The sequence below is a fragment of the Ciona intestinalis genome, chromosome 5, assembly GCF_000224145.3.
Source record: "Ciona intestinalis chromosome 5, KH, whole genome shotgun sequence".
Lineage (NCBI taxonomy): Eukaryota > Metazoa > Chordata > Ascidiacea > Phlebobranchia > Cionidae > Ciona > Ciona intestinalis.
In genome coordinates, this window is record NC_020170.2 from 2,706,165 (window position 1) to 2,731,348 (window position 25,184).

Sequence of the window (25,184 nt, forward strand, 5' to 3'; positions counted from 1 at the left end):
CCGCGACAAGCTGTCGGCGTTAACAGCGGGAGAGTTCGCTTTAATGAAAGACACAAGACGTAGTTTCTTTCTACGTGTGAACTGCTGTTTCAGGCGTTTTACTCTGTGCATAGTAAATGTATCACGCGCTTGTTAACGTTATAGCATTTTAACTCATGGAAACAACTGTAACTGTAGCAATCAGATGGCTAATAGTTATATAGTAAGACAGGGGAAGATGGTACACCTTTTTAGTTTATTTTTTGCTCTTAGTTGTTAGTCAACAAAGAACATTCAAAGAATTATAAAACCATACCCTCACGTAGGCAGTTGTTAATTGTTTAAAACACGATCCGAATATTTAGAGATTAAGTGCTAAAGGTGTCCCGTCTTTCCCCACCCTACTATATGTTGCATGGAACTGCACCTTACTAAAATATAACCTGACATGCTTCAACACTGGCTTAAATGGACATCCTACACATGGCTTAAATGGACATAGCCTATACATGCAACAAAATGTAAAGGTATTTCTGTTTATTATTCTTTATTGCATTCTCGTTATGTTGTATGCGCGCACCATGTATTGATCTCAAAGGCAATATATATTCAGTACAAGTTTTAGGGTAGTAGTAGTATTAATGCAGGCCACCATTTCTAATAATAACACTATGATCAAATACAACAGTAAAACATGAAACAGAGAAATATGGCTTTGTTACATAGTTTAAAATCAGAGTCAGTATATATATGTTTATATACGGACTCTGCTTAGCACAAAATATTTGCGAATGTAAACCAGAGAAGGTTTATTTTGAATTAAAAATCGTGCATTTTTTAACCCATTAACGCTTAGCTGATTTTGATTCACTTTCTTGCCTAATATTAACGCATAATTGTTAAAAAATGTTTCGATGTAAAGGGACCTATATTATTCTATTTATAGTAGGGTGGGGTAAGACGGGACACAATTAGCACATAATATCCAAATATGCTGATCGTGTTTTAAACGATTAACCACGATCTATGGCAGTTATGAGGATACAGTTTTAGAATTCTTTGAATGTTCTTTGTTTACTACCAAAAGAGACGGAAAAATAGAACGAAAAGGTGTTCCTTCTTCCCCACCCTACTATACCAAACAGGACAATAAAATAGAATGAAAAGGTGTCCAATCTCCCCCACCCTACTATATATGGTTTCACGTTTATGAGTTGCACAGTAGCTTTAATCCTTTTCTACTTTGTCGTTGATTCGATCAAAGAAATCTAATGCATTTCTAATAGCTTGGTCCATGTTCATGTACTTATAGTTGGCCAGCCTTCCGACGAAATGAACATTTTTTCCCTCTTCTTCTTTCACTGCTAGCTGGCGGTAGCGCTCATACAAATCCATGTTTTTCTTGTTCGGCACTGGATAATACGGGTCCCCGTGGTCATTCGATGTTTCGCTTACTGTAACAGTATGCTTGGATGATTGGTTAAGGAAATGCTTGTATTCCACCATTCTTGTAAACGGCACATTATCTTCAGGGTAATTTACAATAGAACAAGGCTGGAAATAATTCACATCTTTGTACCTCTTGATGTGAAAATCAATGCTTCTGTATTCTAACCTTTCCAATTTGACGTCATCAAAGTACTGGTCAATTGGTCCAGTATAGAACACGCTTTTGTATTGACTAAGATCATTTTGAAGTTTGTATTTAAAAAAATCCACACCTGTTTGTACTTTGATCCGAGGGTCATCTAGCAAGCGCTCAAAGAAATGCGTGTAACCGTTTGCGGGCAAAGCTTGATATTTATCGTTAAAATACCTCGTGTCAAAATCTCTTCGAATCGGGATCCTTGCTAAAACACTAGGGTTTAATTCCTCTGGTGTTTTATTCCATTGCTTGATCGTATACGGCTTGAACATTTTTTCATAAAGAACTCGACCAACTCTTGACACCGCCATATCCTCGCTGTTTTCAATTGGTCCTTTATACTGCACTGTACTCAGCCAGGCGTCCATCTCTTCCACGTTTTCAATGTTCTGCCCACACAGTTGATTCACAGTCGTAATGTTAACGGGCACTGGTACAAACTGCCCGTCTACTACAGACAGTGTCTTTTGCTCCCAGCGAGTCCAAGTGTCGAACCGTTGTACGTACTTCCAAACTCCCTCGTCTTTTGTATGGAACAAATGAGGTCCATATTTGCTTATACGAATCCCAGTTTCGTCGTCTACGTAGTCGTAACAGTTTCCACCGATGTGATCTCGCTTTTCAATAATCAGCACATTTTCATTCCAAACGTTCGCGATTCTTTCAGCGATTACTGAACCAGATAAACCAGAACCTACAATCAAATGCGTTGGTTTCATAGCTACTTTATTTCCTAACCGAATCCTAAAATATCAATTCTCTTTAAAATATGACTTATTGTGAGGAACTTAGATTATACTTAAATCATTATTTACGATTAACAACATAGAGTATAGGGTGGGGGGAGATGTGAAACCTTTTCTTTCTATTTTCTCGTCCTATTTGGTAGTAAACAGAGAACATTCAATGAATGATAAAATCGTATCATCACGACCCCCATGGACAATTATTGATTGTTAAAACACGATCAGAATATTTGGATATTATGTTCTAAAGATGTCCCGTCTTCCCCCACCCTACTATATATATGTATATATACACACACAATGAGGTTTTTCGGAAGTTACAAAAAAAATTCAAAACGTTTTATATAAAACGTAAAAAATTTCTCAAAACCAATCAACTTAAATCACACTGTTGTAACCCGTAAAATGAAACAAGGTGCATGAAACATAGCGTTCGTTGGTCCACCACGCGATGATACAGAACTTACTTTCATTCATAACCGAAGAATAACTCTTAACGCTTTACACTTCTATGTTGGGGTTGTATTTTGGCCCAAGTTTTAAAATTTGTTCTTCCAAAGTGGGCGTGAACTTTTGAGTTTGCGTGTGCCATACGTAAACTTCAGTGCAATCATTTCCCTTCCCCTCAGCTTTATCCCGCGTAAGACCAAGGGCGCCTAGAAATTGTGATTCACCGTCGTCGTTATCGATAAATTTTCCGTCCGGATGCTGGTGTAAGAGAGCAATGTTTATCGCAAATCCAGCCATGTCAATCGGTATTGTCCGGTCCGGTCTCCACGAAACTCTCCATGTTAAAACTCTGTCGTTTTTACATTCAACGGGCCCTTCAATCAACAAACCACCAACTAAACCTACAGGCCACACAGAAAGTACTTTAGTTGTTCTTATTTCTTCGAACAATTTAATGTCGTATGTGTTGTCATCATCCATAAAATACACCACTCCTTCATTTGGCTTTACGTTGGCTCGAATCCAAGCCAATGCGATATTAAGCGTCTGTATATGTTTGAAGATTGCTGCTGTGTTCTTAGTATAAAGGTGCGTGTATTTAAGACTTGAGTTTTCCAATAGCTTTTTAACCAACGGAGTTTTCTTATCTGAATCTTCCACTACAATCCAATGCAAACTGGACACGTGCATTAAAGTCTGTACCAACCGAGTTAAATCCGCTTTCTGGGTTAGCCTTGTATACGTGCAAGTTACGGCGTAAATTATCTTTCTAGGAGCAGTCGCGTTTAACTTTTGTTCTGTTGTCATGTTCTGCCGGATCCGAGCAACCGTGTTCTTACCGACTGTAACTGTTCTTTTTCTTGTGCCTATTGCTGGAAAATCTTTGACTTTTAAAGCGAGAAATCCACAAAGTGCAATCATAACCGCAAAGAAAAATACAGAACCAGCGCAAAAACAACCAAGTTTTGTTCGTTTGGTCATTTTTTACTAACCTATTCTTTAATTAACGAAATTTACAAGTAACACCAAAAAACGTATAGATTATTGACTTTACAGACTATATACGAATATAAACTGATGTAGCTATAGCTGCTGGTACTGCATAACGTATTTCATTTACCAATATGCGGAAACGGTGATCGCGTATCGGATTATTGAACTGCCACATCACAATACAAGGATGCAACGCTCATTTTTAAAATAGACCAACGAGAATTAGTTTTCTGTAGTAAGGCCTATAGGTTGGCTTGTAATATTCTTATTATATAGTACGGTGGGGAAGACGGAACACCTTAAGCATATGATATACAAATATCCTGATCGTGTTTTAAACAGTTAACAACGGTTTATATGAGTCGTGGGGATACAGTTTACAATTCTTTGAATGTTCTTTGTTTACTATACTAAATTGGCCGATAAAATAGAGTTAAAATGTGTCCCATCTCCCCACCATACTGTATAGTGATTTGTAAAATACAGTTTACTGTGCCAACATGGCAACATACAAGCTATGTATTTAACCCATACGACGTGGGTTAATGTAAAGGTATTTAAGACTTAAGTTTTTCAATAGCTTCTTAACCAACGGAGTTTACTTATCTAAGTCTTCCACTACAATCCAACACAAACTGGACACGTGCATTACAGTCTGTACCAACCGAGTTAAATCCGCTTTCTATGGGTTAGCCTTGTGTACGTGCAAGTTACGGCACAAATTGTCTGCTGCTTGGCAGGTCTAAGAGCAGTCGCTTGACTTTTGGGCTGTCGCAACCTTGTTCATCCCGACTCTAACTGTTCTTTTTCTTGTGCCTGTTTGTTTAAAGGCCCTTATAGAGAGAAATGGCAACAGTATAACCATAACCACAAAGAAGACAGGAATAGCGCAAAAGTGACGGAGTTTTTTCCGATTGGTCATTTTTCAACAACCTGTTCTCTAATACAGCAATTTTTATAACGCTAAAAAAAGCAAAATAAAGGTAATAGAATATAATAATGCTTACAAATATAAACTGACAGAACTTATACAGCTGTGTAATGTCTCATATAATTCATTCGACTTAAGGAAACGGCGCGTCTCGGGTAATTGAATTGTCACTCACAGTATATCTATTCTTTTTGTTTGAATGGATTACTGACTAATTGTTTTCTGGTACTGCTTGGTTTACGCTATATATTTAACCTATACGACGTGGGTTGATGTTGATGGCCTTTTTTAATGTAAGAATTTGTATTGTGTTTCATATATATATATATTGTGCCGTGTAGTTCACATATTCACATTTTTACGGTTTTACTGCCAGAAAACGAATATTATTTTAATTACGGCTACAAAATTGGACGGGAAGATGGTATGAAAAGGTGTCCCAACTTACCCCAATCTAATATATACATTCTTTTAGATTGGACTTGGTGGCTGACAAATGAATTCTAGTCAGAAACTATTTCGATCGTTTTAAGGCAAAAATGTAAGAGCATTAGAAGAGAAATTAGGTAAGTTACATATACAACATAAACAGTAAGTTTCTATTCCAATTTTTGGTTAAAATAAGTGGTATATTGGCAGTAGCGGTTAAACGACAGTCGTTATGACACGTGGTCAAAGCTACAATTTAAATGATTATCGTTAGCATAATACATCACATGTTCCGTATTTCTAACAAATTACAACGCTGTTTTTAGTCGAGGTAGAATACGGTTATATATATTAAGGTGGGGTAAGTTGGGATACAATTAGCAACTAAACAACAAATAACTGTTAGATTTTAAAACCACGGGACTGCGGTTATGTATAGTTGCGTGGGGGAAGATGGGACACCTTTTCATTCTATTTTCGCGTCCCATTTAGTATTAAACAAAGAACATTTAAAGAATGATTAACCTTATCCTTACGACTTGTTGTCCTGTCCTTTCCCAGCACCCCCTACTATATTTCTGTAATGTTTTTTTTCTATTTGGGGCCATTAAACAGAAATAAAACACGAACTATTTTTCCCAACATAATATGTATAGTAGGTTGGATAAGACGGGACAATTTTAGCACATAATATCCAAATATCCTGATTGTGTTTTAAACAATTAACAACGGTCTATGAGAGTCGCGTGAGGATACGGTTTTATGATTCTTCGATTTTTCTTTGTTTACTATACCAAGTATAACTAGAATACAGAATGATATGGTGTCCCGTCTTTCCCCACCCTACTATGTTTCATAGCGGTAAGTTTTTTTCTCTACAAACCTGCGTTCAATTTTCGCAACTATACCGAAGCTATGTTAAATGAGTTGTTTCAACTTCCTTAGCAATTTCTTTTATTAAGGCTTTTACGCTTGAATAGCTTACAACCACAATAATGTTGTTGCAAACTATTCATGTTTGCTGTATTACATTATAGCACGTGAACAATTTCTTGTTTTTTTTATTAACTGAGAAAATGCTGTTTTTTAACCGTAACTCACGCGGAACAGTTCTGATTGACAGCAAAATATTCGTTCTGCTTTATAGTTCAAAAGTTTGGCGCATATTTTAGCGAGTTAGATCCTCGCTCTTAAACTCATTTTGGGGATTGCATGAAACTATTTCTCTCCCTCTTTTCGCTATGCATCGGTGATTTTCATTGAGAAGAAAGTATAGCTTCTGGTCTGGAGGATAGGACCACGATTTAAACAGACTTTAATCCTTCTAGGACAGGGGTTCTTAAACTTTTTGAAGCACGCTAAAAGGGTGGGGTAAGATAGAGTCAATTTTAATGGTAAAAATGAATATTTACAAAGTGCTGTGTTGCTGGTTCATCGCTTATAGTATAGTAGGGTAAGACGGAAAGTTTCCTTTTTCAAAATCTCTTTTTACCGGTACCCATTTAGCGCAGGATGTGCTTTGTTTAAAACAATCTTTCCATAGGTGTACCGGTATATATCGGTATTTTGCCGGTTCTCATTGATAGACGAAAATGGTTTACCACTACAGTGTAATTCGACTGTGTTCTTACCGCCCAACAAAGCGCGCAGCAAAGACGGTAATTGTTTAAGTAATAAAATTTGGTTTTAAACGGCTTAAACATTTTTTTCAGTAGTTAAGTTTAATAGTAAGCTATTTATTCTGAATACCCATTAAAATATATTAAAACTACCGAAATTTTCTAATAAAGAAATAATAGTACTAATTCGTGGTATCACCCCCCAAAAAAGTCATGTAATTTGATTTTTGAAAGATTGGATAATATGTGTTACAGTGACCCATATTGCCCCGCTGTACTAAATGGTAGGGTGGGGAAAGATGGGATACTTTTATCACATATTATCCAAATATCCTGAGTGTTTTAAAAAACTATCAACGGTCTTTGGAAGTTTTGAGGATACGGTTTTATTATTCTTTGAATGCTTTTTTTCTACCAAATAGGACGAGAAAATAGTATGAAAAAGGTGGCAACTTCTGCATTTGTTATTTTATTAAAATATTATTTTGATACACAAGTTAAAGTGCAAAGGTATACCACCGTTTATTTATATGTATAGTAGGTTGGGGAAAGATGGGACACCTTTAGCACATAACATGCAAGTATGTTGCGTGTATTTTAAATATTTAACAACGGTTTACGGGAGTTGCGAGGATACGGTTCTATATTTCCTTGAATGATCTTTGTTTACTATCAAATGCGACGAGAAATTAAAATGAAAAGGTGTCTCATTTCCCCCACCCTACCATAGTGTAACCGAATGTTATTTAGCTGATACGGAAGACAAGTTCGAAATTATTCAAGCCTAAAATATTAGGTTGTGTTTTTACATGCATAGTGCCTGCTGAAGCTTGGGGTTATCTTCCACGTTAAACCCCGTTGCATCACTTTTCGAGCTTACGCATATCAGTTTGTTCCTTCTGTTTTTTGCAATGTACATTTGGGACTTTGGATGGTACAAAACATGGTCGTTTTTAAGTGACCTTTCTTGTTTTTGAAAAATCATATCGTTCGGCATCTGCGGGGTAGAATTAGTGGGCGCAGTGCCAGCAGTAGTGACTTTTACTTTGTTACTGCTGTTAACGATCATGTAAAGTGCTTTGTTGTTCGCGTCTTTTGTTTGGAATGTCAAGTAATTGTTGCTCGTCGATTTCCAGCCCGTCCAGTTTGCGCTAGAGTTTGTACTGTTGATCGTATATACGTTGCTGTTGTTTGCCAATTGCTTTGGCCAAGCTTTGTATCCAGCGATACCATTTTCGTCTATGTTGGAACTGCCTATATTTGCCCAAATGATATTTACGGCTTCCGCACATTCTCCACCTTTAGAATATAAACACCCCATTTTGTCTATATATTAGACCAATACGCTCCCATATAACGTGCAGTAAAATATTTAACAATTTTTCTGTATAAATGAAATTTTTACTTAAAGTATCTTAAATCATTAACTTAATCCTTCATATTTTACGTTTTCTAATAAAAAAACCTTCGCGAACGGATCTTCTGCAGTTTCTTCTTCTTAACCTGAACAATATGTGCATCTGAATAGGTATCGAACTTTATTACTGTTTTTATCTCATTCTCAATCCGCATACAAGTGGTAAACATGTCGTTTACGTTCCCTTTGACTGTGGCTATATACTCTTGGTTTTGTTTATTTTATCAAGCCCTTTTGAAACGTTCTTTTGACTACAGCGCGTTGTTAGGTAAGATGATATGAATACGTTGTAGAATTTAGATTATCATTTCGGGTTCTTACAACTCTGCGTGTACCTGGGCGCTTAGGTATAATGGTAGGGACAAAGCACACGGAATTTTCCCATTACATCATTGTAAATTGATCTGTGAAACACTGTACATTTAAACGCGATAAGTTACGTAATACAAATCTAGACGGTAACCGTTGGATACACATTCATAGGCACATATAAGAATACTTGCAACTATTACATCTTCGTTTGTCGGTATTTTTAAAATGCTAAACCATATATTGTAGGGTGGGGGAAGATAGGACACCTTTAGCACAAAATATCCAAATATCGTGATCGTATTTTAAACAATTAACAATGGTCTATGGGAGTCGCGAGGATATACGTTTTTATAATTATTTGATTTTTCTCTGTTTACTACCAAATGTGACGAGAAAATAGATTGACAAAGTGTCCCATCTTCCCCTACCCTACTATATTGTAATCTGTTTTAATTTTGGAATGAGCGCCGTATGCGACCATCTCTATACATTTGTAGCGTGTAACTAACGTACAGTAGTAGCCTGTATAGTAAATTACCGACCGCATATATAAGCATACATAGTGGCTTTTGTGCCTCATTGCCTATAAAAATATCTTAAGGACCTGACTAAGTTTTACCACAGCAGTTTAAATATTATTAGTACCTTCACCTTATATGGATTAATACTTAATTCATAAATGTATTTTATGCGTAATTTTGTCATTCTTTATTTACGGCCAATTGCTAAATCGGCTTGTCGTAGTCTGCAGTAAGGCTAGAATGTGACTAAAATATTAAAGCATGTAATTCAATGAAAACGAACTCATTCGAACTACAAAGCGCAATCATTCATTAACACCAACGTCCTTGGTGATAAAACACATTGTTAGTGTAAGTCAGACCCAAACATATAATTATAAATCCTCGACATTACATAAGTATATGGAATATAATGTCCGGAACGTAATTTTTTCAACATATATATAGTAGGGTGGGAGAAATTTCGGCACATAATATCCAAATATCCTGACCGTGTTTTAAACAATTAACAACTATTTATTGGAGTCGTGAGGATACGGTTTTATAATTATTTGAATGTTCTTTGTTTACTACCAAATGGGACACGAACATAGAAGGAAAAGGTGTCCCATCTTCCCCCAGCTTAATGTATTAGACCATGTTGTCGTTATTAATGTCACAGAAGATGTATTTTTGTCTGTGATTACTGTTTGTTTTATTTAAAATAAGACTTCGTAAAAAATCAATAAGAGGCTAAAGCCGAAATTAGTTAAGTAGGGTGTGGGAAGATGGGACACTCCTAATTCTTTAAATGTTCTTTGATTACTACCAAATGAGACGAGAAAATAGATTGACAAGGTGTCCCATATTCCCCCACCCTACTATATGTACTGCTACAAACAACCGGTTCTATTTAGTTGATTCATAAAATTCGTTAACTCAATTGGCAGTTAGATTTATTTCATGTTCTGCAATAACAAGCGTATATTTTTGTGTCCAAGTTTCGCAAAACTATTAAGTTTCATGATTACTAAACTTTGAGAATTTTCCATCTTAAAATAGTTTAAATTTTTTTGCTTACGTAAATAATTACGACTGGCGTCATTATCGTGTTATGTGCCATAGCACGAAACTCCGTATATAAAAACTTTGAGAATGTTTATATACATTCATCAGTAATAAACGACCGAAACCCAAATTTTGAAATGAAAGTAACGTAATCAACTTAATGTTACGTCATGTAGTCGGTTGGGGTAGGATGGGACATTTGTTCTATTTTCTTGTCCAATTTGATAGTAAACAAAGAGCATTCTTGGAACTCTAAAAGAGAGTTGTTAATTGTTTAAAACACGATTAGGAAATATGGCATACCATGTGCTGAAGGTGTCCTATCCTTCTCCCTGCCGCACTAAAGTAAAGTAGTTAAGTCAAAGCGTTGTATTTTACAAATGTGACTTTCTCATTCCAAAATTATGCTGTCGAAATTTCCCGGTTTCTCTTTACCGTGATTCGCATTCAAAGATAAGCGCGCGAGGGTCACTGAAGCGAATACCAACAGCCTACGATGTTCATTATTACTTACTTACTTTTAAGCCTAGTTCGCTGAGCAATAGTATAGTATTACCCAGTTGGAAATTTATTTTAGCTTTGTAAATGATGCGTTAAGAGAAAGTGGGTATTTTTGTATAAATTTAAACTATACCGTCAGATTTCTCTGACCTAATAAAGTCAAAATAAAATCTTAACTTGTGTCTAGTGCTTTTTTTAATTTATACGAACAACAGTATTTATAAAGCTGTGCAACTGGGGTATACTGTACATTTAGTACTGCGGGGAAAGATGGGATACTTTCAGTACATACTATTCTATATTTCCCAATCTTGTTTTAAAAAACTAAAATTACTTTTTAGTTTCTTATAGCTACGGTTTTACGATTTTTTAATGTTTTTTGTTTACTACCAAATTGGACGAGAAAAGAAACTTGTACCGCCTTGCCCCAGCCTACTATAGTTAGATGAATATGTGAGTTTTTACAATATCCTTCCAGAGGATATACAGTTCAGGTTTTAACAAAAAATCAATGTAATTATATTTAATTGTAATCTTCGTGTACTTAAAACTTCTAACCGTTTTACCAGGGCAGTTAGATTTCCGTGTTCTTAAAACTTACCAGATTTTTAAATGTTTTTCAGCAATATCGTCTACGTTATACGAAAACCGTTTATAGCGATATATAGCTGCAAGTATGGACCTGGTTAGAAGATTTTCACGCGAGTCTAGTTCTAGCTCGATAAGTAGCGAATGTGAATGTGAATGTGAGATTCCTATTGAAGACATCTGGAGCCCCGCAATCGGGCTTGAGATTCTTTTAGATGCTCATGCAGGCTATAAGGCGTGGCCAAAGCAAATGATTGAAAATGGGAACGTTTATGTACAAAACTACCCCGACACTAAATACTGGACTTCATGGATCAACGGTAACTTTTTCATATTTTCGGTAAAATTGACATCGGGATTGCAATTGTATTTGTCGCCTACAACTGGAAGAAACGGTAGACCAGGATTGAAGATAATACAAGGGAATGAACCAAGCAGGAACTCGCCCGGTACCGACGACCCGCGAGTGTTTGAATACAAGTTACATACACATAGTCAGCAGCACGTTTTGTACAACAAAAGTACCGGTCAATATATTGGCTTGAACAGGCGCAATAGAATGATTCCTGTTGGCCAAGAAAAGCAAGCCGGTGCTTTCACTCTGTCAAGTCCGGAACTAACTGCTTATTACGAATGCATCAAGAAAAAAGAAGAATCGAAACAGCAGTTTTGTATCCAAGGGGTCACACAGCAAATGGAAGCTTAATGTGTTACATTCGGAAAAAGAAAAACACCGAAGACATTTTCTGCCCAGTTCAAACCAGCTTGTATTTTATGTGCTTTTATATTGTGTGCACATTTTAACACCGGCCTAGTCTGCGTATCTTCAAGTATATATATATAGAATCGTGGGGTAAGATGGGTCATTTTTTCACTCATTTTTTCCCTCCCTTTTGGGGGGTAAATAAAAAAAACATTTAAAAAATTAACGTATTGTCACGACTTTCATAGACCGTTGTTGATTGTTTAATACACGATCAAGGTATTTAGATATTATGTGCTAAAAGTGTCCCGTGTCACCCCACGGTATAGTAACGTGGGGTAAGATAGGATACCGTTATCACTAATATTTTATAATTCTTTATCGTGTTTTAAACAATTAATAATGCTTTGGTAGATCGAAGATACAGTTATTTAACACTTCCGTAAAATTCTTGGTTTACCACCAAGTGAGACGACAAAAGAGAGTTTAAACATGTCCCATTTAATCCCATTCTACTATATATGAGAAATCAACATAACTGTAGTTTTGTATAATCAACATAACTGTAGTTTTGTATGGCAGTTTTTGTCTTAACTTTTATAGCACGCAACTTAATGTTGACTTGCGGTGGTGCCAATATAAGTTATATTGACAAACAGTTTTAACTAAACTTATTTCTTTGGACTTGAAAATGCGGACTTGTTTAAAACAAAATTTCGTTTATTTAAAAACTTGTATACGGTACTGAATCTGTGAATTTAGCAGTGGTGAAACGGTGATAAACACCTAACTTTGAATCTTATAATAAAGCACCTAATTCTATTTAGACCTAGAGCTGCCGTCCATCACTTTAGGTATTTTCGTTTGTGTGTGCCACACGAGGATATCCTTGCAGTTATTGGCTTCAATATTTTCGCGTGTGACGCAAAGTGAACTTAAAAAGTCAGACTCCATGTCTGGTACATCACGAAAATGTGCCCCCGTTCTTTCAAGGAGTAATTTGATATGAAATGCAAAGCCAGCCATGTCGATTGGGGTTAATCTGTCAGGCCACCAAAATGTTCTCCATTCCAAAGCCTTGCCGTTTTCACATCTTACTGGGCCTTCGCTGAGTAAGTCACCAACTAAACCCACCTGCCACACAGCAGCGCGTTTTGTTGCACGAATTTCATCAAACAGTTTCAACGAGTATGTGTTGTCATCGTCCATAAGATATACAATAGCATCTCTGGTCGCTGGTATGTTTCCTCGAATCCAGTTCAAAGCCAGGTTTCGTGTAGTGTAATCTTTTATATACTTTGTTGGACTTGGTATATTGTTCTTCGCGTTTAAGTGCGTGTAATTAAGTCCTGATTTCTGCAGCAACTTGGTCACTGTCTCAGTTTTCTCATATGAATCCTCTGTCAGTATCCAATGAAACTTTGGTATATGGAGAAGAGTCTGCGATAAACGAGTGAGTTCTGGTAGCTGCAGATGTCTTGCATAGGTTGAGGTCACTCCAAATATTAAGGGCATGTCTTCTTTAATTGTTTCAATATGAAACTCTGGTTCGGTCTTACAAAATTCTTTTGCTTTTTGCGGCTTCAGTATTGGGAACGATTTCCTCCACCATAATTTTTTTGTAGAAAATAATGTAAGCGTAATTGCAAACAATACAGCGTATTTGTTTCGGCTGTAGCGTCCTCCATACTCTCCTAATAAATGCATCTGAAAAGAAAAAGACATGCTACAGTAGAATGGGGTAAGATGGAACATGTGTTCATTCTCTCAAACAGTAAACAAATAATATTAAAAAATTATATACCCATGGCCCCAGCACTTAAAAAAAGAGCATATAGGGTAAAACACGGTCAGGAAATATAGGATTTATGTGCTAACGGTATTCCATCTTACCCCACAGTACTAAAGGCTTACTGCTTTCGTGTTCTTAGAAGTATGACGCTTTCGTGCAGCGAAAGACCCAGCGGGGCCGCTCTGTGTTTTAATTCCTACGTTGCAATAAATACAACACTTTGCTGTTATTGCACAGACGCATAACACCAGCATATTCTGTTATACAGCTAACACTAATAGCCTGCGCTTTGCCACTACTTACCAACAATCTCATTCTACCAAGGGAAGGTACGTATCAAAATTCAGTATCCGGCCTGTCAAACTGCAGCTTGATTACAAATACCCACGATTCAACCATCACGAAATCAAAGGGGTTTCCATTGTTTATTATGGTACAGTTTTAGATCGTAACCATATGATCATTGAACGCTGCCACCGAAACCGAAGAATTTAAGTTTTCATGGGCGAAGCTGTTATTGTTTTAGCGTATGCAGCCTTTGAGTCAGGATTTGAAATTGTACACCGTGTTATAAAACTGTCGTTGCCCGCCACATCAGGATAAATCACTTTTAGTATACACTTTTTCCAAGTTACACCACACAAGAACTATAGGCAATAAAATGAACGGAAAGAAACAATTAGATAGACGTTTGTGCTAAAGGACCCCCCCTTGCATGATACTTTTTATAAGCAGAATATAATGCCGTATTTTGTTGCTATTTTAGCTACATTTTTATCTATAAAAACGCATTAGTCATGTTCGTGTTTTAAACGTTGAACAACATAAAACCAAAAAGTGCTGGAAATTGATAGGCAAACATAAAGGAGAAATTTGCCAGTCGATTATTTATACAACATAAGCGCTCAGACCACGTCGTCGAAACTGAAAATTACGTATAGTATACGGATTAAGACTACTGCGTGTGTGGTTGGAACTCTGCATAGTTAAGGCCCGAGGGGAGATTTACTTTCGTGTGGGTAAAAATAGTTAAGTGTCAGAAAAAAGTCCAGCATTTTGCTTAAGGCCAAATCAGAAGGGTTCATTAGTATTAAAATATTTAAGTAGTTCGAAATTTTTGAATGGAGTAATGATCGAAACGCAACAGTTTTTCACTTTCTCACTAAATTGATTATAGCAGCCTGAAGTAATGTTTTGGGTATAAAAGCTTGCATTGCGTTAGCATAGGACTATGAGCGAATGTATGCCGATTTATAATAAACATTGATACATGCGTATGGGTATAACGTTCGTGACTTGTGTCATACCTATAAGAATAATTATATACTTCAGATGGCAGCGTAGTAAGGACATAGTTAATACGCATACGGGCCGCTCTGTATTTAGCTCTGCTCATGTGGCGAGCTTGAAATTTGAATGTAGATTATAGAAAAGAAAGTAGGTTATAGTGTATGGAAAAACTATTAAAGGTATATCAGAGAAAATTGGAAGTTTTAGGATTTCGTCCAAATATGTAGTAGAATGGGGAAAGAGGGGACATTTTTTATGCTATTTTCTCGTCTTATTTGGTAGGAAACAACAAATATTCAAAGAAATACAAAACCGTATTCTCACGACTCCCATATATACCGTTGTATTTAAAAAAAAAACACAATTAGGATATTTGGATATCATGTGCTAAAGGTGTCCCGTTTTCCCCACTCTACTATTTATCAACGGAACTGTAGATTATTAATGCAAACGTTATCAATCTTAATACTTCCAACTTGTTCCATAGTTGCACAATATTCACCGGAAGCGTTTAAACGGCTGAAATAGGTAATTTGCATTTTAAAAGCCTCGGCGTGTTGTCAAAAAAATGGGTAAATTATTTTCGAAGGATTCGTCGAGTCATTGTAGTGAGGAATGCAGCGACCGTGACCTACCGATTGAGGATATTTGGACCCCGGCAACTTACATGGAAATTGTTCATAAAGAGTTTGTAAACCACAAAGCGTGGCCGCATCGTTTGGAAGCAAGGGGGCATGTATATGCTGAACTTGAGTACGAAAAGAAAGAATGGTATACATGGAAGTCTGTGGAGGGGAACCTGTTCATTTTTTCCGTGAAAGTAAATGAAGAAAATTTACTTTACATGGTGGTATCAAAACCTAAAATTGGATCGCAGAAAATACATATCGTTAACGGTGTAGAGCCATGCGCAAACGATGCACTTGAGTCGGATCCACGGGTGTTTGAGTATATTAATTTACCGCATTCGGAAGGGCACGTTTTGTACAACCGCGTATCCAAGAAGTACATTGGTATAAACAATCATAACGCTCTGATTCCAGTAAAACAAGAACAACGGGCTGCACATTTTATATTAACTACTCCGCTCGAAGCAAAAAAGGAGCAGAAACAAGAGGAAAACGTGGAAGTGGAACTGAAGCAATGCGAAACTGAATTAGTATTACAGCAAGTAGAATAACGCCCGAGCATGTTTTGTTTTTATACCACTTTATTTACCAGTCTTGTTTCTGTGCATTGTGTAAAAGTAATGTTTATAAATTGAGGGCTATGCCTTGCTTTAATCAATACTTTGTCAATAAACTACAAAACTTTCGAAACGACTTCGGTTCACGTATTCGTGACAGAGTTGACAGTTTAACTAATTGAATAATAGTCGCGTTTTAATTTTGGCTATTATTAATCATTGTGTCGTTCAATGTTTTGTCACGTATGCGGAGTGAGGTGCTAAAACCATAGTTCGTACATAAACAATACTAATATAGCACTGTGGGGTAAGATGGGACACCGATAGCACCTGAAACGGACATTTCCTGATCGTGTTTTGAACAACCAACAACGCTGTTTTAGAGTCGCGGGACTATGTTTGTATAGTACTGTGTGGGAAGATGGGACACCTTTAGCACATAATTTCCAAATGTCCTGATCGTGTTTTAAACAATTAACAACGGTCTATGGAAGTCGTGAAGATACGGTTTAATATAATTCCTTAAATGTTCCTTGTTTACCACCACCACCAAATGGTATACGAGACTATATATTGAAAAGGTGTCCCATCTTCCCCACCCCGCTGTTGGATAAGATGGGATACTGTTGGCACCTAAAACGACATTTCCTGGTCACGTTTTGAGCAATTACTAACGAGTCGCGGGTCTACGGTTGTAGAATTCTGTAATTATTCCTCTTTGATGCTATGATTGAGACGGGAAAAGAGAACGACAACATGTGTTCAATTCGGATTGTAACAGTTGACTGTGTGACGTGCTGTTTATGCAACTCCATTTCTCTTTCATTGAACTTTTCAAATATTGTCTGAAAAAATATATATACAGCCGAGGGGTATCCAAAAGCATTTGTGTTTGTTTAAATATTAAATAAAGTTTTAGGAAATTTCATTCTTTGATTTATTACAGTTAAAAATACATTCATGCGATATTCCAAAAAAGAATTATCCACAAGTAACCTACTTATATAACTCTTAAGCTAGCACGAGGTGTATGAAACAGAACATCCGTGTTTGCGACTGTCATTTGATGCCGGCCACACGAGGATAAAGTAAGTTACATTCATTCATTCCTATACTTACAATATTGAATGTTAAAGCGTCACCCAACGTCTATACTAACTTTGGTGTCACCCATTGCACTGAAACAACTGGAAACTTCTGTACAAATCGTAGTTGATTTAATGTTGGCCTTTTAGACCTAAACTTAAAACACAGAAAGCATATAATACGCTTACAACATTTAAATGGTAAAAGTGTTCATCTATAAATCTACAATTAGTTGGTAAACATAAGTTTTTTCTTAATACTTTTTGTTTCTCATTCTAGCTATCTATAGTCCCTGTATAATACTATTACAGTTAAATATGTAGTTTTAATCCTTCGACTGTTGGGAAAGATTTTGTTGTGTTTGTTCATTTGCCGTCTCCAAATCAAAATGAACAGCTGCAGTTTCTTCTTTCACAAGAATCATTTTTTTGTTTCCGTCAATTCCAATGTATTTCTGATTCATACTGTTGTACAAGACATGTTTGTCAGAGTAATGGTAAACGCTTGTATTCGAACACCCGTGGGTCTGTCGTTTCAAGTGAGTTACTTCTTGGTTCTACTCCTTTATGAATTTTTACCTTCAGTTTCCCCCCAAAACTCTTTTCAACGGTCAAATACAAGTACGACCCGGAATCCAATTTGACTGAGAATATGTAAAGATTAGCGTTGCTTGTTTTCCACGACCACCATTTTTTTGGTTCGTAACGTAACTTGACGTAACAATTGGACTTAACGACCAATTGTTTTGGCCAAGCTTTGAAGCCTACATAACTCGTGCGAAGTATTTCCAGATTTACAGCCGGGCTCCAGATGTTTTCGATCGGTAGCTCCAAGACCACTGTCACAACTAGAAGTACTGGAACCTGAACTTGAACCTTTTGAACTTTTAAGGTCCATATTTCTATTTTTCAATAGCTTTTAAAACTAAGATTTGAAATGCTTTGATATCAATGCAACTTGTATTCACAAAATAAAACACTGTGACAAAGTGTATAGATTGTAACAGGAACCCACGCCATTGGGCGGAAGTTATAAGTCACTTCCATGGGTTCCAACAATAAACTGATTTGTACCTGTTTAATATTAGGCATATTTAATTTCCTACCTGTGTATTACGAGTACAAGTTACTTTGTTTAATGCGTATAGGTTACACATTACTTGGCAGCACATATACAGAATAGAAATATTTTCTGTTTTTTACAGATCCAGATATTTCCTACATGGGAATATTATTCCGATAAAAAATTAGAAAATAGTTACTTGGAGTAAAATTGTAACTGTTTTTATTTTATTGTTTCCGCCTCATCTGTGAACAAACAAAAATCTTTCAAAGTATTATAGCATTGGGCGGGGGGAGATAGGACACCTTTAGAACATAATTTCCTAATATCCTGATCGTGTTTTAAACAATTAACAACGGTCTATATGAGTCGTGAGGACACGGTTTTAGAATTCTTTAAAGGTTTCATGTTTACTTCTTATTGGGACGAGAAAATGGGACGAAAAGGTGTTCCATCTTTTCCACTGCTACTTTACGTAAACAGAGCAGCACTGCTGATTGTTTAAAACATGTTTAGGAAACATGAGTTATTGTTTGTTAAAGATATATTCCATCTTACCCCATAATATAGTAGGGTGGGGGGAGATGGGACACCTTTGGCACATAATATCCAAATATCCTGATCGTGTTTTAAACAACCAACGACGTTTTATGGGAGTCGTGAGGATATACGTTTTTATAATTCTTTGACTGTTCTTCGGTTACTGTTATATGGGACGAGAAAATAGAATACACAGGTGGGAAATTAAAGATGACTAATGTTATACAGGTAGGCCTATATGTGGTAGTAATTTACCGCTAACTCGTCTCGCCTCGATAACATTCCGGCGCTTTTATTCCTGCTGCCCGCGCCGAGTAATTAACGCTTTTGTTATGTCGTGTTGTACGCACAGTCACCAGTTAATTTAGTTGGTACTGCAGTATAGTTTTGTTGTATAGCGTTTACTTTAGGTTTAATATGATGTATTATATCGTTATTATATGTTTGTAGATATCCATCGTTTTACTTTGTTAAACCCAAATATAATAAGTTACTTTATCACAGCCTACAAATCAGTTTATTTATAAAACCCATGGAAGTAACTTATAACTCCCGCCCACTGACGTGGGTTCCTGTTACAATCTATATACCATGGATATCGTTATATGTATAGCTCAGTGATCTATACACTTTGTCATAGTGTTTTATTTTTCAATACAAGTTGCATTGATTTCAAGGCATTTCAAATCTTAGTTTCAAAAGCTATTGAAAAAGCAGAAATATGGGCAATGAAAGTTCAAAAGGTTCACGTTCAGGTTCCAGTACTTCTAGTTCCGACAGTGGCCTTGAGGTACCGAATGAAATCATTTGGAGCCCGGCTGTAAATCTGGAAATACTTCGTACGAGTTATCCAGGCGTCAAAGCATGGCCAAAACGCTTGCACTTTGGGTACAATTGTTACGTTAAGTTACGTTACGATCCGAAAAACTGGTGGGCGTGGAAATCAAGCAGTGGCAACCTTTACATATTCTCAGTTAAATCGGATTCCGGTTCGTATTTGTATTTGACCGTTGAAAAGAGTATTTTGAGGAAACTGAAGGTAAAAATTCTTAAAGGAGTAGAACCAAGCGGTAACCAACCTCAAACGACAGAGCCACGGGTGTTTGAATACAAGCATTTACCAAAATCTGACAAACATGTCTTGTACAACAGTATGAATCAGAAATACATTGGAATTGACGGAAACAAAAAAATGATTCTTGTGAAAGAAGAAACCGCAGCTGTTCATTTTGATTTGGAGACGGTAAATGAACAAACACAACAAAATCTTTCCCATCAGTCGAAGGATTAAAACTACATATTTAACTGTAATAGTATTATACGGGGACTATAGATAGCTAGAATGAAAATATTTAAAAAAACTTTATGATTACCAACCGTTGCAGATTTATAAACGAACACATTTATTATGTAAATGTTGTAATGGTTGTATGCTTCCTATGTTTTAAGTATATATATAGGTGTAAATAAGGCCAACAGTATCTTAACTACGATTCATACAGAAGTTTCCAGTTATTTCCAATTTTAGCGCATTTGGTAGGTAGGATCTGTAATAGTGCAATGGATGACGTTGTAACTTTTAATACATGTAGAATAGGAGTGAACGAATGTGTTTAACTTACTCTATTCTCGTGTGGTCGGAAACTGGCAATCGCAAACACGGGTGCTCTGTTTCATACACCTCGTGCTAACTTAAGAGTTGTAAGTATATATGTTACTTTGTGGGTGATTTTTGTTAAGAATATCGCATGAATTTATTTTTAACTTTAATAAATTATTGAGTGACATTTCATTAATCTTTATTTAGTAATAAAAAAAAACACATATATGTTATTGAGTACCCGTCGGCTGTAGCCTACATATTTTTTCAGACAATGTTTGAAAAGCTTGATGAAAGGGCAATGCAGTTGCATAAACAGCACGTCACACAGTCAGCTGTTACAATCTGAATTGATTACATGTTTTCATTCTCTTTTTTCTTCCCAATTATAGCAGTAAACGGAAATGTTTACAGAATTCTACGACCGTAGACCCGCGACTCGTTGTTAATTGTTCAAAACACGACCAGATATCGTTTTACGTGCCAACAGTATCCCATCTTATGCCACAGTAGGGTGAGGAAGATGGAACACCTTTTCATTCTATATTTTTTCTGGTAGTAAACAAAGAACACTCAAAGAATTATTAAACCGTGTCCTCACGACTTCCACAGACCGTCAATTGTTAGTTGTTGAAAACACGATTAGGCAGTGTCGGTTTCGGGTGCTATCTGTGTCCCAACTTACCCCACACGGCTATATTATTACCGTTTATGTACGGGCTCTGGTTTCAAAAACTTACTACGCATACGTGAAAAAAACATTGAATGACACAGTAATCAATATTCAGTTTATTCCATGTGTAATGGTCGCGTTTTAACTTTGACTATCAGTCAAACTGACAACTTTGTCACGAACACGTGAACGGAAGTCGTTTCAAAAGTTTTGTAGTTTATTGACAAATTATTGATTGAAACAAGGTACATGTCTCCACTTTTATACAACGCACAAAAACAAGAGCGATAAATAAAGTGCTATAGTTGGACAGGGGAAGATAGGACACTTTGTCAGACAAGACTTTTTTAATTTTCTTTTTACGGAGCCCTATCCCGAAACGTTTTTTTTTTCTATGAGCAGAACCGTTAAGACAATCAATTGTCTCAAATACACGGGCTAGAAATTTATCGCAGACACTGGACTTTGCAGACTTAAAAGGCTTCTCCAAACATTGTACACAGATTTTTTTTATTAGCCCTGTTATGTTAAATTTTAACATTTGTCTTACACTTTTGCTACTAACTCCGTCTTGCTTTCGTCACAATAAAACTTCGTTGATACATGTTTTTTTTTAAATCAAAAATTCACATTTGCATAGGCGACTCTTAATTACAACTATATACAAAATAAAACAATTAGTGCACTGAACCGAGCACCTTGCTTATGAAACGATAAATGACAATTAAGTCTCCAGTTATTTGCTTCAAATTAGAATATAAGAAATAGTTAGATTTTTATAATTTTCAAAACGAATAATTTTCAGTTAAAGTTTTGGTTGGGCTGGCATGATGTTCTGTATCTTCATAGCGAGTCCCATGTTACCACTAATTTTCAGTTTCCCGCTAAAGAATGCCTGCAAAAAAAGAAATGAATGAAGCTTGTTCTATTATCTTGTAAAGGTGCAAAAGATTACGAGTTACCATGTATGTAACTTTGTGAATAAATTTATTTTTATTTTTTTTATTTTATGGTGGACCATTTAGTCAACCTATTAGTGACCACTGGGTTGGAGCAATTGCCGTTAAGTGGCTTGTCCAAAAACACATACGCCAACAATGGAATACCATTGGTATGGTCCTATGATATTATACCACTCGTGCTTTCATAAAACAGCAGATTAAATGCAACTAAACAAAATATTCTTACAGAGTTAGGATTTAGTTTCCCCATCATAAGATCATACATGTCATCATCTGTCATAGTGATCGTGCAATCAGGTTTCACTGAAATAAAAAAATATGATAGTTCGCGCATTCAAAAAAAATGTTATATTTTTTTAAATTTGACCATGTTTTCGTTACAGTAAACTTTATACTGAAATAATGAATGTTAAATTGTACATAATGAGGGACAAAAAAATAATAACCATTCGCACATTAAAAAATTAATGTTACATTTATTTTCACTTGACTGTTTTTATTATTGTATAGTCTATACTGAAATAATGCATGTTAGATTTTATATAATGAAATACAAAAAAATAACAGTTTGGGCATGACGAAATAAATGTTACAATTTTTTTAACTTGACTGTGTTTTTGTTACAATATACTATACTGAAATAATGCATGTTACTTTGTACATACTAAGATAAAAAAAATAACTATTTGCACATTAAGAAACTAATGTTACATTTATTTTATTTTGACTAAGTTTTTGTTACAATATACTATACTGAAATAAGGCAAGTTACTTTGTATATACTAAGATAAAAAAATAACTATTTGCACATTAAGAAATAAATGTTACATTTTTTGCATGTTACTTTGTATATGGAGAACACTTTAAAATATGGTTGATAGTTCTAGTACATACCTGAACTTTATAAAGATGACACAAGACACCCCACCCTACTAATTATAATTTGATGCAAAAAAAACTAGCCATTTTTTTGATTTCCCAAATTGGAAATATAAATGCTTTTTACTTTTTAACCTCACTATACATAAAAGTGATTGGAACCTTTTTTTTGAGAGATTTTGAGCTATTTTTCAAGAAAATGGTAAAATAGCCAAATTGTTCAATTAAACTACACGTATTTTAGCGAGTTAATTGCTATTTATTTTTATTCCAGACTATACGTGTAACTGCAAGAGATTAAGACCTTGAGTGATTTTAAGCCATTTTTCGGTAAAAATTTTAGGCTATTTTTCGGTAAAAATTTTAGGCTATTTTTCGGTAAAATAACTAACCTGTTGAATTAAACTCCACAGATCCTTTGCCAGTTTTCGCATTGATCACCCACACGCCCCCTTTGCTTGAATTAGATGGTTTGATTTTAAAAGCAATGATGCCTTTGATCTTTTCAATGTAAGAAGCTCCATCCTATAAAACATTAATCTCATATGATGTAACTTACTTTATCCTCGCGTGGCCGGAACTTGACAGTCGTTATAAAACACCTGTTCTGTTTCATAAACTTTGTGCCAGCTTACGAGTTGAGTTACCAAGTATGTCACTTAGTGGGTAACTAGTTTTTGGAATTTTTTAATTTTTTGTATGTGTGGCTGATAATTTGGACAACCCATTAGTGACTGCTGGGTTGGAGCAATTACTGTTAAAGTGTTAAGTACCTTATTGCCCAAGAACACATATGTCTGCAATAGTAGCATCGAATGCATTATGCCTGGTGCTTAGCAAATGTTTAGGACCAGAGTTTCTCATTATGTGTTGCCATTGTCAGATTATGTTTGTAGCAATTATTCTAATCAGTAATATTGTCCAACCCAGTGGCCACCATTAGGTAGTCCAAATTGGCAGATAATAAATAAAATCAACTAAAATCTGAAACATTTTGTACTATTAATTAAGTAAGAGGTGCATGAATGAAACTATTATATATGGTTTACAGTAGGACACCCAAGTTATTGTTATAAGTGTAAGTTAAAAAAAACACCCCACCACGCAATAAATATGCCCCATCATTAAAAGCATTAAAACTGACAGAATTAAGACTAGAAGGCATTTTCTGTTGTAGATTAAGCTACCATACCGCTTCTATGGCTTTCTGGATCTCCTTAAACACTGGTGTCGTTTTCATTCCGTCAGCATCTGATACTGAGGCTGTTGCCCGGGCAACAAGCTGTCCTTTGATTGGCTGAGGGTGAATACGGGGGTGACCACCCTGTCTGTGGTGAAATATGAATTTATGGATAAATATATGAAATAAACTTGCTTTAATAATGCATGGGGAAAAACGAAACGATAGCTGTTATATTATGTGTGTATATTTATACACCCCGTGCCCGCTTACAAGTTACCACGTATATAACTTTGTGGTTGATTGTTTTTTCTAATTGAAAAAAAAACAATTAGTGAAGGTTGTAGCAATTGTCTTGCCCAAGGTTAGTATGACCACAATGGTAGCGGAGACAAGCCTTGAACCTGTAATCTGTGGGTAAGAGGTGGATGCACTTACCATTCTGAAGAAATATTTCAGTTATTTTTTTAATGGAAATAATGGGTTGACCAAATTGCCAAGAAGAGAAAATGGTAAAAACACTCCCTCACAGAGTTACATATGTAGTCACGCTTAAGCAGTCATAAAGTTAATTATATTTGTAACCTTTAACCCCTTACCCCAATAACCATATAAAACATATGCCTAATGGTAACAAGCAGGGTAAAGGTATTTAATAAAAAATTTATTATTTTTTAAATTACTTGCGTCTAATACTTTACAACAAGTTAGACCTTAGTGATTCCAGTCCGTAAAATGTTGCAGACAGCATTGTAAAACAAACAAAACACCCAATATACTTATGTACTAATACACAAAGACGCACCTTCAAACACACACAAATATGCATACAATGAGAGCTAGACCTAATTCCCCCCAAAAAACACAGTTTCCTCAGAAAAACTTACTTTTTAATCCATTCTTTCCTTGCTTCTGGGAATCCAAGTTTATACATGCTGATAACAACTGCTCCACCAAGTCCAAGGTTATGTTGTAACGCCAGTGTAGCTCCTTTTATCTTGCCGTTTGCCTGCTTCACCACGCAACTGCCATGTTAGTTCCGTACACTGTGCC

The 25,184-nt window shown here is 35.9% G+C and overlaps 6 protein-coding genes across 7 annotated transcripts in view; 2 read left to right on the forward strand and 4 right to left on the reverse strand.

Annotated features, from left to right (window-relative positions):
• The first annotated feature begins 310 nt into the window (after positions 1–310).
• LOC101243529 lies at positions 311–12,537 on the forward strand. 2 transcript variants are annotated; one of them, XM_004226011.4, is made up of 3 exons: positions 311–506; positions 5,220–5,310; positions 11,214–12,537. In XM_004226011.4, exon 3 carries the CDS (start codon positions 11,267–11,269, stop codon positions 11,882–11,884), a length of 618 nt encoding a protein of 205 aa, XP_004226059.1. In that variant the 5' UTR covers positions 311–506; positions 5,220–5,310; positions 11,214–11,266; the 3' UTR covers positions 11,885–12,537. The 2 variants fall into 2 exon arrangements, with proteins under 2 accessions (XP_004226059.1, XP_026690503.1); XM_026834702.1 differs by having other exon boundaries at positions 311–500.
• Positions 502–2,362, reverse strand: LOC113474273 (UDP-galactopyranose mutase-like). The gene has a single exon (XM_026834684.1). The coding sequence runs from the start codon at positions 2,341–2,343 to the stop codon at positions 1,207–1,209; it is 1,137 nt and encodes a 378-aa protein (XP_026690485.1). The 5' UTR covers positions 2,344–2,362; the 3' UTR covers positions 502–1,206.
• On the reverse strand, positions 2,369–4,129 carry LOC100175845 (galactosylgalactosylxylosylprotein 3-beta-glucuronosyltransferase sqv-8-like). Its single transcript, XM_002125485.4, has one exon. The coding sequence runs from the start codon at positions 3,799–3,801 to the stop codon at positions 2,872–2,874; it is 930 nt and encodes a 309-aa protein (XP_002125521.1). The 5' UTR covers positions 3,802–4,129; the 3' UTR covers positions 2,369–2,871.
• Positions 12,538–12,583: 46 nt separating the features above from the next.
• LOC100184469 (galactosylgalactosylxylosylprotein 3-beta-glucuronosyltransferase 1) lies at positions 12,584–15,219 on the reverse strand. The gene is made up of 2 exons (XM_002121618.4): positions 13,775–15,219; positions 12,584–13,588 (listed from the first exon to the last, which is right to left on the reverse strand). The coding sequence occupies exon 2, from the start codon at positions 13,586–13,588 to the stop codon at positions 12,701–12,703; it is 888 nt and encodes a 295-aa protein (XP_002121654.3). The 5' UTR covers positions 13,775–15,219; the 3' UTR covers positions 12,584–12,700.
• Positions 15,220–15,330: 111 nt separating this feature from the next.
• Positions 15,331–16,285, forward strand: LOC113474276. The gene is made up of 2 exons (XM_026834703.1): positions 15,331–15,491; positions 15,553–16,285. Exon 2 carries the CDS (start codon positions 15,631–15,633, stop codon positions 16,141–16,143), a length of 513 nt encoding a protein of 170 aa, XP_026690504.1. The 5' UTR covers positions 15,331–15,491; positions 15,553–15,630; the 3' UTR covers positions 16,144–16,285.
• Positions 16,286–21,702: 5,417 nt separating this feature from the next.
• LOC100180698 (non-specific lipid-transfer protein-like) overlaps positions 21,703–25,184 on the reverse strand; it is an 8,454-nt gene continuing 4,972 nt past the window's right edge. The window contains 6 exon segments of the mRNA XM_026834680.1: positions 21,703–22,005; positions 22,299–22,375; positions 23,344–23,476; positions 24,144–24,279; positions 25,019–25,128; positions 25,130–25,184. The exon segment at positions 25,130–25,184 is cut by the window's right edge and continues 305 nt beyond it. Of these exon segments, the coding sequence (XP_026690481.1) occupies positions 21,916–22,005; positions 22,299–22,375; positions 23,344–23,476; positions 24,144–24,279; positions 25,019–25,128; positions 25,130–25,184 (601 nt within the window). The 3' untranslated portion in view covers positions 21,703–21,915.

Bases quoted from the DNA above. Each gene is read 5' to 3' on its own strand.
- LOC113474276 (XM_026834703.1), top strand. From the start codon at position 15,631: ATGGAAATTGTTCATAAAGAGTTTGTAAACCACAAAGCGTGGCCGCAT.
- LOC101243529 (XM_004226011.4), top strand. From the start codon at position 11,267: ATGGACCTGGTTAGAAGATTTTCACGCGAGTCTAGTTCTAGCTCGATA.
- LOC113474273 (XM_026834684.1), bottom strand. From the start codon at position 2,343: ATGAAACCAACGCATTTGATTGTAGGTTCTGGTTTATCTGGTTCAGTA.
- LOC100175845 (XM_002125485.4), bottom strand. From the start codon at position 3,801: ATGACCAAACGAACAAAACTTGGTTGTTTTTGCGCTGGTTCTGTATTT.
- LOC100184469 (XM_002121618.4), bottom strand. From the start codon at position 13,588: ATGCATTTATTAGGAGAGTATGGAGGACGCTACAGCCGAAACAAATAC.